Source organism: Nicotiana attenuata, chromosome 3 (assembly GCF_001879085.1).
Source record: "Nicotiana attenuata strain UT chromosome 3, NIATTr2, whole genome shotgun sequence".
NCBI classification, from domain to species: Eukaryota; Viridiplantae; Streptophyta; class Magnoliopsida; order Solanales; family Solanaceae; genus Nicotiana; species Nicotiana attenuata.
This window is the reverse complement of record NC_031991.1, coordinates 3,291,481-3,302,854: the sequence shown is the minus strand read 5'-3', so window position 1 is coordinate 3,302,854 and position 11,374 is coordinate 3,291,481. Positions and strand designations below refer to the sequence as shown.

At 38.5% G+C, this 11,374-nt stretch overlaps 1 protein-coding gene across 3 annotated transcripts; it reads left to right on the top strand.

Moving 5' to 3' along the window:
* On the top strand, positions 707–11,374 carry LOC109223208 (1-phosphatidylinositol-3-phosphate 5-kinase FAB1B-like). Of its 3 annotated transcripts, none has more exons than XM_019387426.1 (12): positions 707–833; positions 1,099–2,212; positions 3,324–4,052; positions 4,698–4,851; positions 4,935–5,279; positions 5,446–6,207; positions 6,299–6,630; positions 7,046–7,172; positions 7,263–7,430; positions 7,964–9,484; positions 10,159–10,425; positions 10,718–11,374. In XM_019387426.1, exons 2-12 carry the CDS (start codon positions 1,620–1,622, stop codon positions 11,036–11,038), a joined length of 5,319 nt encoding a protein of 1,772 aa, XP_019242971.1. In that variant the 5' UTR covers positions 707–833; positions 1,099–1,619; the 3' UTR covers positions 11,039–11,374. The 3 variants fall into 3 exon arrangements, with proteins under 3 accessions (XP_019242971.1, XP_019242970.1, XP_019242972.1); XM_019387425.1 differs by having other exon boundaries at positions 707–924; XM_019387427.1 differs by lacking the exon at positions 707–833 and having other exon boundaries at positions 1,005–1,215; positions 1,521–2,212.

Genomic DNA, 11,374 nt, shown 5'->3' with positions numbered 1-11,374 from the left:
TTTGGACATGAATTCCATTTTTTTTTTAAATTTGGAATTTCACTAGAATTTGAATTGAAGATGAAGTTGTGTTTGGCTATAATTTTTGCAATATATATTTGGATGTCTTTTTTTCAAAATCATGAAACATGATTTATTCCCTACAACTTGTAAAAATATCAAAACCATCCCAATTTTATTATCCTACTTGAAATAAACAATCAAAATTCTATTGTTTAACTGTTATCATATTCTGATTTATTGCAATACACAGAAGATGCAAAATCAACAAGGACTGATATTCCACCATCAGTCGCCAAAGATGTATCTGCCAAAGATGAAAAATTGGTGGGGTTATTTTAAATTTTTTTTTAAAAATATAGGGTAAATTGGTAAAATTAAAAACTAGCAATTTCCATTTTCAATTGAAAAAGTGGTAAGAATCAGTTTTTCAAATTTGAAAATGGATTTTCAAGTGAAAAAGGAAAAATTGGTAAGAATGGGACAATCAAACGTTGTTTTCAAAAAAAAATTTGAAAAAAAGAAAAAATTTTGTATGTCCAAACGGACTCTTAGTATTATTATATCCCTTGGTATATATTATAAAAGGAAAAAAAGGAAATATGGTTCGGTAAAGTTGATTTTCTTGAGGGTGGTCATTAAAGCAAAACAATAAAACCAAGATATGACTGACAGATATCATTATTAAATTTTTATTTGCAACTTAAAAAAAAAAACTCAATCACCTAATTATATAACAGTGGATTTATTGAAATTGGAAGAACAAGAAGAAGAAAAAAAGAGTAAAATTGCATGATTGAATTGACGTACTCACCTACCTCCCCGAAAAAGGGGTATATTTATCTACGTGGCTATATAATTTTGGTTATAATTTTTGTCTTTCATTTGCTGATCTGTTTGGTCCCATTTGATTCTGCAAAAAGGGTAAATTGCGAGCCCCCTGAAATTATATCATTAAAAGGCACTGTCCTTTTCTTGTTCATTTTTCTATTCCTAGTAAATATTTTTTGCTTTGATTCATTTTGTATAGTCCTTTATTTTATGTTGTGATTCAGCTATTTAATTATTCATATATGACAGTTTTGATTTTTATTTCAGGAATTGATTGATGAGAAGCAAAAATGGTGGTTTCTTGAATTTTTATCAAGAAAAGTTGTTCCCTTTATTAGTCTCCGCCGCATAGAGGTTAAAGATTCAATCTTTTTTGCTGTTGAGGTGATTGGGGTTTCCTTATTTGGCTTTCTTTCCAATTGGGTGTCTTGAATTTTCTATGGGGGATTTTTTGAATTGATTTTATTACCATATCAAGAGTTGGATTCTGTGAAGTGGGTATTTTGTGTTTTGATTCAGAGGGCAGTTCAAAGGAATTCTATTTAATGCCAGTTAATTGGAACCTATTGGCAGCCAGCCATTTTTGATATATATTGATTTGGAAAATGCTGATATAAGGCTAAGGAATTGATAATAGTTCTGTAATCAGTGAATAGTTTGTTGAATCTTCTATGTTGGGCACTTGTCAGGGGCTCTATGCTGATATTTTGTTGCAGCAATTTGGATATGAGTTTTGTTACTGAATGAGGTTATAGCAATGAGAGGCAAAGGCCTCTCTATTGTTGTCAATGGATGCCTCGAATAGGACGTTTTCTGATCTGTTAAAGTTACTGAAATCGTGGATCCCCTGGCGACATGAGCCTGATAATGTGTCGAGGGATTTTTGGATGCCCGATCATAGCTGTAGAGTATGTTATGATTGTGATTCTCAGTTCACATTGTTTAACCGTAGGCATCATTGTCGTCTTTGTGGGCGAGTATTCTGTGGCAAGTGCACATCTAATTGGGTTCCTGCACCATCCAGTGAGCCAAGGCCACTACAAGATGAGTGGGAAAAGATCAGAGTTTGCAATTACTGTTTCAAGCAATGGGAGCAAGGTTTAGCTGCTAGTCTTAGAACTCAGATTGCTAACCTGCATACGAGTACTTCTTCGCCTTCTGCAACCAGTTTTATTAGCTTCAAGTCTACTGGAACTGGTGAGAGCAGTAGCATTACCGTTACTTCAGTGCCACATTCTTCGGTACTTAGTCCATGCAAATCAACTGTAACAGAATCTACTCTAGAGACGCAAAATGTTGCAACATCGAGAGGGAGCTTTGATCCTGCTAGTAAAGGGGTTTTGGACCCTTCCCTAAACCAATATGCATTTTGCACAACAAGGTTTGTCTTACATCTTCTATTATTATTAGTCGATTTGAACAAATTAACGAAAAAGAAATCAAACCAACTATTATTTTGTCGTTGATTGTTGTTTGGACTTTGGAAAGTTGCACCATTTATGAGTTTCTTTGTTGTCAAATGTGAATGACTGGATTGCCTTAATCACTATGCGCATCTCTTACTAAGCAGTGAAGAAAGCACTTTTGCCCCTAGTTTCGATAGCGTATGAACATCCTAACTCCGTGGTATACCTCTCTCTATTATGCTATTGCATGTTTGAATCCTCTTAAGGATTTGTGTGAAATCAACCACATAAGCACATGTGTTCTAAAGACGTAGCTCGTTACTCAGGTTCTGCACTCGCAACCACATCTTGCTTCTTGCTTTTTCATGAAATCAAGTTTTTGCCAACCAAAGTAGCAAGGAATTAGAAAGTACCTTTAGAAACCTCTTTGGAAGCTCTTACACAACCCATGTTGGACAACTACAAATTCAACCCCGTCTTGCACATGTAATCCAATTTTGGGATCACATTTGAACGTTAAACTAAAACTTACAAGTAACGGAATGGGTTTTGGAAAGGGTAATCTACCATGTGAAAAGAGAGACAAGGGGAGAGAAAAATTGTTTTTTTGAAGATTACACTCAAAATAATATAAGAGTTGTTAAACTACTCTAATAAGTATGTTAATTTTTTTAAAAGGAATATACTTAATGCGAAATGAACTCCTAAATAAGACGCAATATTCTAGTCTATCCTATATGATTTTCTACAATGAATCTGAAGATATTCTCGGCAACGATGTATCTGGACATATTCTAACCAATTTGAATACCCTTCTAAAACGAATGTGCAATTTGTCCCAATAAGTGAAAATCCCTTTCCTTCTCTCAATTAATCAAGAAGCAGGTAAAAGAAATGATACCAGAAGCAACTTGGCAAAGCACTAATAACTGAAGTTTGCTGCCTGGTAGGCCACACCTTGATTATTTGTCCTGAGCAAGCCAATTGTTCTGTGTTGCATTTTTAGTTACCTGTTTTTCCAACTACTCGTGTTCACAAACATGTTTCAGTATCAGTTGACTGTTTGCTGCTATATTGTGGAATCAGGAGTGATGATGAAGAAGAGGAATATGGTGTTTACCAGTTAGATTCCCAGGGGCATTTTCCTCAGGTTAATGGCTACTATGGCCACGTTCAGTATGACGAGATCAAAAAGGACTATGGATCTCATAAAGTACACGCTGACGGAGACGCTATGGATGAAAAAAGTGTGAGCAGCTCTTCCTTACACAATAGTTTTGATTCCCAGGCTTCCGAAGAAGTCCAGCAGATTGTAAAACAGGACATCTCTGATGAATGTGAAGTGCCTTCATCCCTAAATGTTGCAGAAGATGCTAATCTGGAACCTGTGGATTTTGAGAACAATGGAGTTCTGTGGCTTCCACCTGAACCAGAAGATGAAGAAGATGAAAGGGAAGCACTTCTATATGACGATGATGAGGACGGGGATGCTGCAGGAGAGTGGGGATGTTTACGGTCATCAAGCAGCTTTGGAAGTGGTGAATTTAGAAGTAGGGATAGGTCAAATGAGGAGCAGAAAAAGGCTGTGAAAAATGTGGTTGATGGCCACTTCAGGGCTTTAGTATCACAGCTTATGGAGGTTGAAAAACTTGCCATCGATGAGGAAGATGAAAAAGAGAGTTGGCTGGAGATTATTACATCCCTGTCATGGGAAGCTGCCACACTTCTGAAACCAGACACTAGCAAGGGCGGAGGGATGGACCCTGGGGGATACGTAAAGGTGAAATATGTAGCATCTGGGCATCGTAGTGACAGGTAAGCAAAATAAAAAAAATTCATTTTTGTACACAATGCTGTTCAGCTGGTGTTGGATCCTTGCCTCTTGTGTATGTAGTTAGGATAAGCAGCAACAGAAAACTTTTGAAATAGGAGAAACAGGAGCTTTCTTGAGGGTTCATGTTCCGCGCACACAGGCTCTTTCTCTCTCTCTCAGACACACACACACACTACTTCCTTTTTTCTGCTGTGATTTCTGAAGGAACTTCAAATTACTAGAGTCTTTCATTGATACAATTCTATTTGATACTTGGGAACTTCCCTAGAAACTTGTAAATTCTTGCCTTGAGAAATATTTGGTCAAAGTGGTTTTCGCAAAGTACGAAACAATGAAGATATTGACATTGTGCTTTTCACTCTATGATTTGTAAACTAGATATAGTTGTGCTAGGTAACAACTTATTACATACATTTGGCAGCTTTCTTTTGCTTGCGAGTGTGTTCTTGGTCGATAATAGTAATCATTTTTGTTCTTGTTGTGCACTCTCTACCATTTTTACCTCTTTGGATGTTGCATACATTCCGAACTTGCTTGGGTTTTAGGCGTAGTAGTAGCTGTTGTTGTGATGTTGCATACATCCTAAAAAATATTCCTTTAATATGAAACTTTCCCCCCTTAAATAGTGCGGTGGTGAAAGGAGTTGTCTGCAAGAAAAACGTAGCTCATCGACGAATGACGTCCAAAATTGAGAAGCCTCGCATATTAATCCTTGGAGGGGCTCTTGAGTACCAGCGTGTCTCCAACCACTTATCAAGTTTTGATACTTTGTTGCAGCAGGTTTTGATGAATAACCTTGTCTTCCCATATTTGGAGCAGATAGTGTTTAGCTCTTGTGCTTATAGATGTGTGTTGCTATTCAGGAAATGGATCATCTCAAGATGGCTGTTGCCAAAATTGATGCACACCAACCAGATGTTCTTCTGGTGGAAAAATCTGTTTCTCGCTATGCACAAGAGTACCTCCTGGCAAAGGACATATCACTTGTCTTAAATATCAAGAGGACACTTTTGGAGCGTATAGCCCGCTGCACAGGTAGTCAAATAGTACCTTCAATAGATCATCTCTCCTCTCAAAAATTGGGATACTGTGACATGTTCCATGTTGAGAAGTTTTTCGAAGAGCATGGTACAGCCGGGCAGAGTGGAAAGAAGCTGGTGAAGACTCTAATGTACTTTGAAGGCTGTCCAAAGCCACTGGGATGCACTGTAAGTCTGTCGTCGATTACTAGAACTATAATGAGAAAATTATTGGTGGTTTTCAGTCTCTTAACATGGCCAAATTACTTCTACGACATCTAATGTGTACACATTACATTTTGTCATATATAGACTTCTAAATACTCTTTGGCTCTCTTGATATTTGTTGTCTCAGGTATTACTCCGTGGCGCAAATGGGGATGAGTTGAAGAAAGTAAAGCGTGTCTTTCAATATTCAATTTTTGCAGCTTATCATTTGGGTCTGGAAACTTCTTTTCTTGCTGATGAGGGAGCATCTCTACCTGAACTGCCTCTGAATTCTCCAATAACTGTAGCACTTCCAGATAAATCATCAACTATTGACCGGTCAATCTCAACAATACCTGGTTTTACCTTTCCTTCCACTGAAAAAACTCAATCACCACTATGTGGTGGTGCACCACAGAGATCAGGTAGCATTCCCACAACAGACCTGGTCAAGGCTGCAAGCCTTTGTGCTCAGCCAATGGGTATGACAGAGTTCCCAACTGCAGCACGCACTGAGACTTCCTTCCGTGGGCCCTCCGCAACTAGTGCATCTGTGGACAGAGGTATCGTGGATATGATAGAGTATTCCAGATTAACGCCTTCAGAGAATGCAGAACAATGTTGTTTATCACAGAATGTTCAAAATTGCATTGCTGTGGCTGTGAACCAAAGTGGCTCAAATCCAATGGTTTTGCAACTAGACGGAGAACATGTTCCCGATGAACCAGCTTCTTCAAAGGAAGAGTTTCCTCCGTCTCCGTCTGACCATCAAAGCATTTTGGTTTCCTTATCATCCCGATGTGTTTGGAAAGGAACTGTCTGTGAAAGGTCCCATCTCTTTCGGATCAAATACTATGGAAACTTTGATAAGCCATTGGGTCGATATCTACGAGACAATTTGTTTGATCAAGTAAATCTCTCCTCTTCGCTTTCCATCTATGCCCAAAACATTAAGAATATAATTACGAGTCTGAAAATATCTGTTCCCCTTTCTTTCGCAGAGTTACAGATGTCGTTCATGTGAGATGCCTTCAGAAGCACATGTGCAGTGTTATACTCATCGACAAGGCACTCTAACTATTTCTGTTAAGAAGCTGCCAGAGTTTCTTTTGCCTGGTGAAAGGGAAGGAAAAATATGGATGTGGCACAGGTGCCTCAGATGTCCACGGGTTAAGGGCTTTCCTCCAGCAACTCAAAGAATAGTGATGTCCGATGCTGCTTGGGGCTTATCCTTTGGGAAGTTTCTCGAACTTAGTTTTTCAAACCATGCAGCTGCTAGCAGGGTAGCTAGCTGCGGCCATTCTTTACATAGAGATTGTCTTCGGTTTTATGGGTATGCTCTCATTTTGTTTGTTGCCTGCAGTGTTATAAATGTAAGAGCACTTCAAACATTTCTTCTCTTGGTGTCATGCAAAATATTTAAATCTGTTGGCATGATTAGCTGGTGTCATGTTCTGCTCAAATAACAGTACCTCTCTCCCTTGTGTTTCTTGATTGAATTTTATTGCTCCCTTCTTTGTCATGTTGGTATAGTCTAGTGCTAGCTTGCAATTTATTTTGTCAATGCATGAAAATAATCTACATAAAATGGCGTCTGTTTTTAAAACTATGGTTCCCCTTTTATTTTCAAGTGTATGTAGCAATGTTGTATCCATCGTTCCTGTTTGTTTCACTCTAGTTATCCATCGTTTTTGGCTATTACTTTTGAGTATCTTTTTGCAATGTTAGTAAATTTGTGACACATGCAGTTTCGGAAAAATGGTTGCTTGCTTTCGCTATGCGTCAATTGATGTTCACTCAGTGTGCCTTCCTCCTGCAAAGCTGGATTTCAACTATGAGAAAAATCAGGACTGGATACAACAAGAAGTGAACGAGGTGTGATGAATGTGATTTGGACTTCTGAGTGTGGTATAAAGTCGCATCTAATCTCACCGTGTACTTGTTTTCATGGAATAATTTAAGCAGGTTGTTAGTCGAGCTGAACGTTTGTTTTCTGAGGTTCTGAATGCAATCCGTCTTTTGGTGGAGAAACGATCTGTTGGTCAATTTAACAGCAGCGTTAAAGCACCTGAAGCTAGAGGTCAGATTGCTGTTTTGGAAGGGATGCTGCAGAAGGAGAAAGAAGAATTTGAAGTAAAGTCTTCACTTCTGAATATTAATTATCTTTAGCTTCTGCAAAGTCTTCAGAAGTAAACTGCATAACATGGTCCTGGTTATATTACAAAGCACTTTCTCTCCTTCCCTCCACACCTCTAATTGTGTTTGTTTGTTGGGTGTTGGTGGAAGTAATAATCAAGTATGAGTTCCTGTTTGTTTCACTCTAGTTATCTGCAACCCATGTACAAATATGTCTCTTTGTGATTCAGTAGTTCTGCTTTTATCACCTTGCGCTTGTGAGACAGAAAGTGGTGGAATTGTCTTCACTGCCCATGTTGCAGATTCTATTAACGTTTGCTTTGATGCATCAGAAATTAACTTGCTTGCCGTCATTATCAACCTTTTGCATTGATACTTAACTTTCACGTGTATCATGATTCTAACATCATGTAACTAATTGACTGGAATTCTTAATTGTCTGACTTATGTTAGGGATTTAAAGCAATGATTTTGTAAAACAATTGTTAATTTGCTCTTTGTGGGTTTTCCTGGGTATTCTGTATTAGCAGGAATCTCTCCAGAAAATTCTGACCAAGGAGGCGAAAAAGGTGCAGCCAGTGGTTGATATTTTCGAGATTAATCGGTTGCGAAGACAACTCATTTTCCAGTCTTATATGTGGGATCACCGACTTGTATATGCAGCCAGCTTAGAATGCGAGGCTTATTGCGTTACAGGAGAGAAACCCCTGGTCGGTAATGATAAGTACACTGACCCAGATAGGACCAGTGATTATTTGAATGTCTCTGGTTCTGTTTCTGCAACTAGAGTACTTGATGCAAAATCTAATGATGGAGTAAGTTTTGGCCAAAAGAATCATGTGGATGCAGATCATCAAGGATCTGAGGTTCTCTTTGATTCTAGTTGTGCAATTGAAAAACCATCAGATCTTCCTGTTGGAACAGAAAGCTTCTTTGGATTGAACTCTGCGGAATCCAATATAGAGGGTTCCAGAGCCCTTTCTGACGGGCAGTCCCCGATCATGGATAATTTGTCAGATACTCTTGAGGCAGCTTGGACTGGTGAAACTACTTCCGCTGTCGGAGTGCTGAAGGATGGTACTTGCAGATCTTCTGAACCACTTACTGCAGATTCTTCAACAACTAGATTAGCAGAAAAAGTGGACGTTGAAGACCCTGGTGAGGAACATGGCGGAACTAAGGCGTCTGGATTTCCTCCTTCTTTGTCCTCTAAAGGATCTGAAAATGTGGAAGACGCCGGGGGATGGTTAGGTATGTCTTTTATTAGCTTTTACCGGTCACTGAACAAAAACTTTTTACCAAGTGCTCAGAAGTTGGATACGCTTGGCGAGTACAGCCCTGTCTACATTTCCTCATTTAGAGAGTCAGAGGCCCAAGGCGGAGCCAGGTTGCTCCTACCTGTTGGGGTTAATGATACCATTATACCAGTGTATGATGACGAGCCCACTAGTATTATATCTTACGCACTAGTTTCACAGGATTATATTGCACAACTAGCTGATGAGCTAGAGAAATCAAAGGATTCTAGTTTGGACTCTAACCTTCCGCTGCAGTCCCTGGAATCTGGAAGTCTGCAGTCCCTTCAATCTATGGATGAAATGGTATTAGAATCATACAGAAGTCTTGGATCTGCTGATGAGAGTATCTTGTCTTCGTCCAGTAGTCATAGCTCTTCGGTTTTGGATCCACTCTCATACACAAAGGCAATGCATGCTAGAGTCTCCTTTTCAGATGATGGACCACTAGGGAAAGTGAAGTATACAGTGACTTGTTATTTTGCGAAGCGCTTTGAAGCTTTGAGGAGGATATGTTGCCCATCTGAGATGGATTTCATAAGATCTCTTAGTCGCTGTAAGAAGTGGGGAGCCCAAGGGGGCAAGAGCAATGTTTTCTTTGCTAAAACGTTGGATGATCGATTCATTATTAAGCAAGTGACCAAGACAGAGCTGGAATCTTTTATAAAATTTGCTCCTGCATATTTTAAATATCTTTCTGAATCAGTAAGCTCAAGGAGTCCTACTTGCCTGGCTAAAATTCTGGGGATCTATCAGGTATTTCTAAATACTCTAATTACTACAGCTTCTCAGATTTTGTGAATAAGATTTATTAGGCCATTTGTTATACCAAGTGATTGATATAGTCTTAGAAGGGAAAAGACCTGCAACAGCACAATGCAACATTTGTTTTGAATCTAGTATTTCTTAAGGGGCAAAGACGAGTCTCACATTTGGAAGGTGCGCTTAACATAATTTATTCCTGGTTTTATGGTTTGACTTGACATATTTGAAGCCACCAGTTGGGTTTTGAATTACTATTTACTTTCGCCTGAAGTTTTCACTAGGATTGGTCTGTTAAGGCACAATCCATTTTCACTGGTGTCTTTGGGTAAATGAGATACCTTTCTTTTTGGCTCTTTGCCTTGAGAAGGGAGCATGATGGTCTGCATGAATACATAGTCATCTTTACGGTCGGCCAAGTCTTTCGAGTTATAGTTGTCATGGTTCCATAGCCTTGTGGGTGAATTAACCTCAAAACATGGGGTGCATATTTATCTTCTATGAAGACAAACTTTGATGTGTAATTAGTGTCTAAAGACTAAAATAATAAGTTTCTTGATTATTCCCTCACTTCATATTCTTGGGAATTTTCATAAGACATTATATCAACTATGATTATGAGTATCTGGTCGTTTTGCATAACTATAAAGTCTATTGTTTATGTGAAGGTGACATCTAAGCATTTTAAAGGAGGGAAGGAATCTAAAATGGATGTGCTAGTTATGGAGAACCTTCTATTTGGGAGGAATCTAACGCGGCTTTATGACCTTAAAGGATCTTCCAGGTCTCGTTACAATCCCGACTGTAGTGGAAGCAATAAGGTCTTGCTGGATCAGAATTTGATCGAGTCAATGCCAACTTCGCCTATTTTTGTTGGAAACAAAGCCAAGAGACTTTTGGAACGAGCAGTCTGGAATGACACTGCTTTTCTTGCAGTAAGTAAATGAATCTGTTCATTTCAATGAATTTATTCTCAACTCTGTGCTGAGAAAAAAGGAAAGAGAAAAGCTCAAGGATGCCCAAGTTTCTTTTTAATGTGGTTATTTGATATTTAGTTACTCTTCTACACTCCATAATAAGAAGTCAGATGTCTTACTTAACGCAGTCTTTCATTGTCCTCTTACTTAACAAGCTATCACATATGTTGCCTAATCCTATAAACATGTGAGTCTATGTTTTAGCAGATATCTTTATGGTTTTGGACTAACTTAGTTGTTATTTTTGCAGTCAGTTGATGTGATGGATTACTCACTATTAGTCGGGGTTGACGAAGAGAAGCATGAACTTGTTCTTGGGATTATTGACTTCATGAGACAGTATACATGGGACAAACACCTAGAGACGTGGGTTAAGGCCTCCGGCATCCTTGGCGGGCCCAAGAACGTCTCTCCGACTGTAATTTCACCTAAGCAATACAAAAAGAGGTTCCGGAAGGCAATGACCACCTATTTTCTTATGGTTCCGGATCACTGGTCACCTCATACGATTACTCCCAACAGGTCGCAGAATGATTTACAGAACACGCAAAGTGGAAAATCTGCGGAATGATTTGTATATCTTGCTTGTATATCCTAAGGTCATATATTTCTCCCCATTTTTTCAATTCTTTTGATATATGTAATTCCAGGGGTATTCTCCTTAAATGAAGGAACACATGATTACTTGTTAGAAGACGACGATGGAGGGTTATAGACTTATAGTTCTAGTGACAGATTTTTCCTGCATAGAAAATTAGGTTTACCTTAAAGGCAATTTATTTGTACATCTTTTCTTTTTTATTATGATTGTTTCCTTGTGTAGAAACTAGAAACCAAGTTGTACGTGAGTTACAAAGGATCAACAGCAATTTTTGGTCAAAGCATGATTCTTTATAAGTTTATGCTA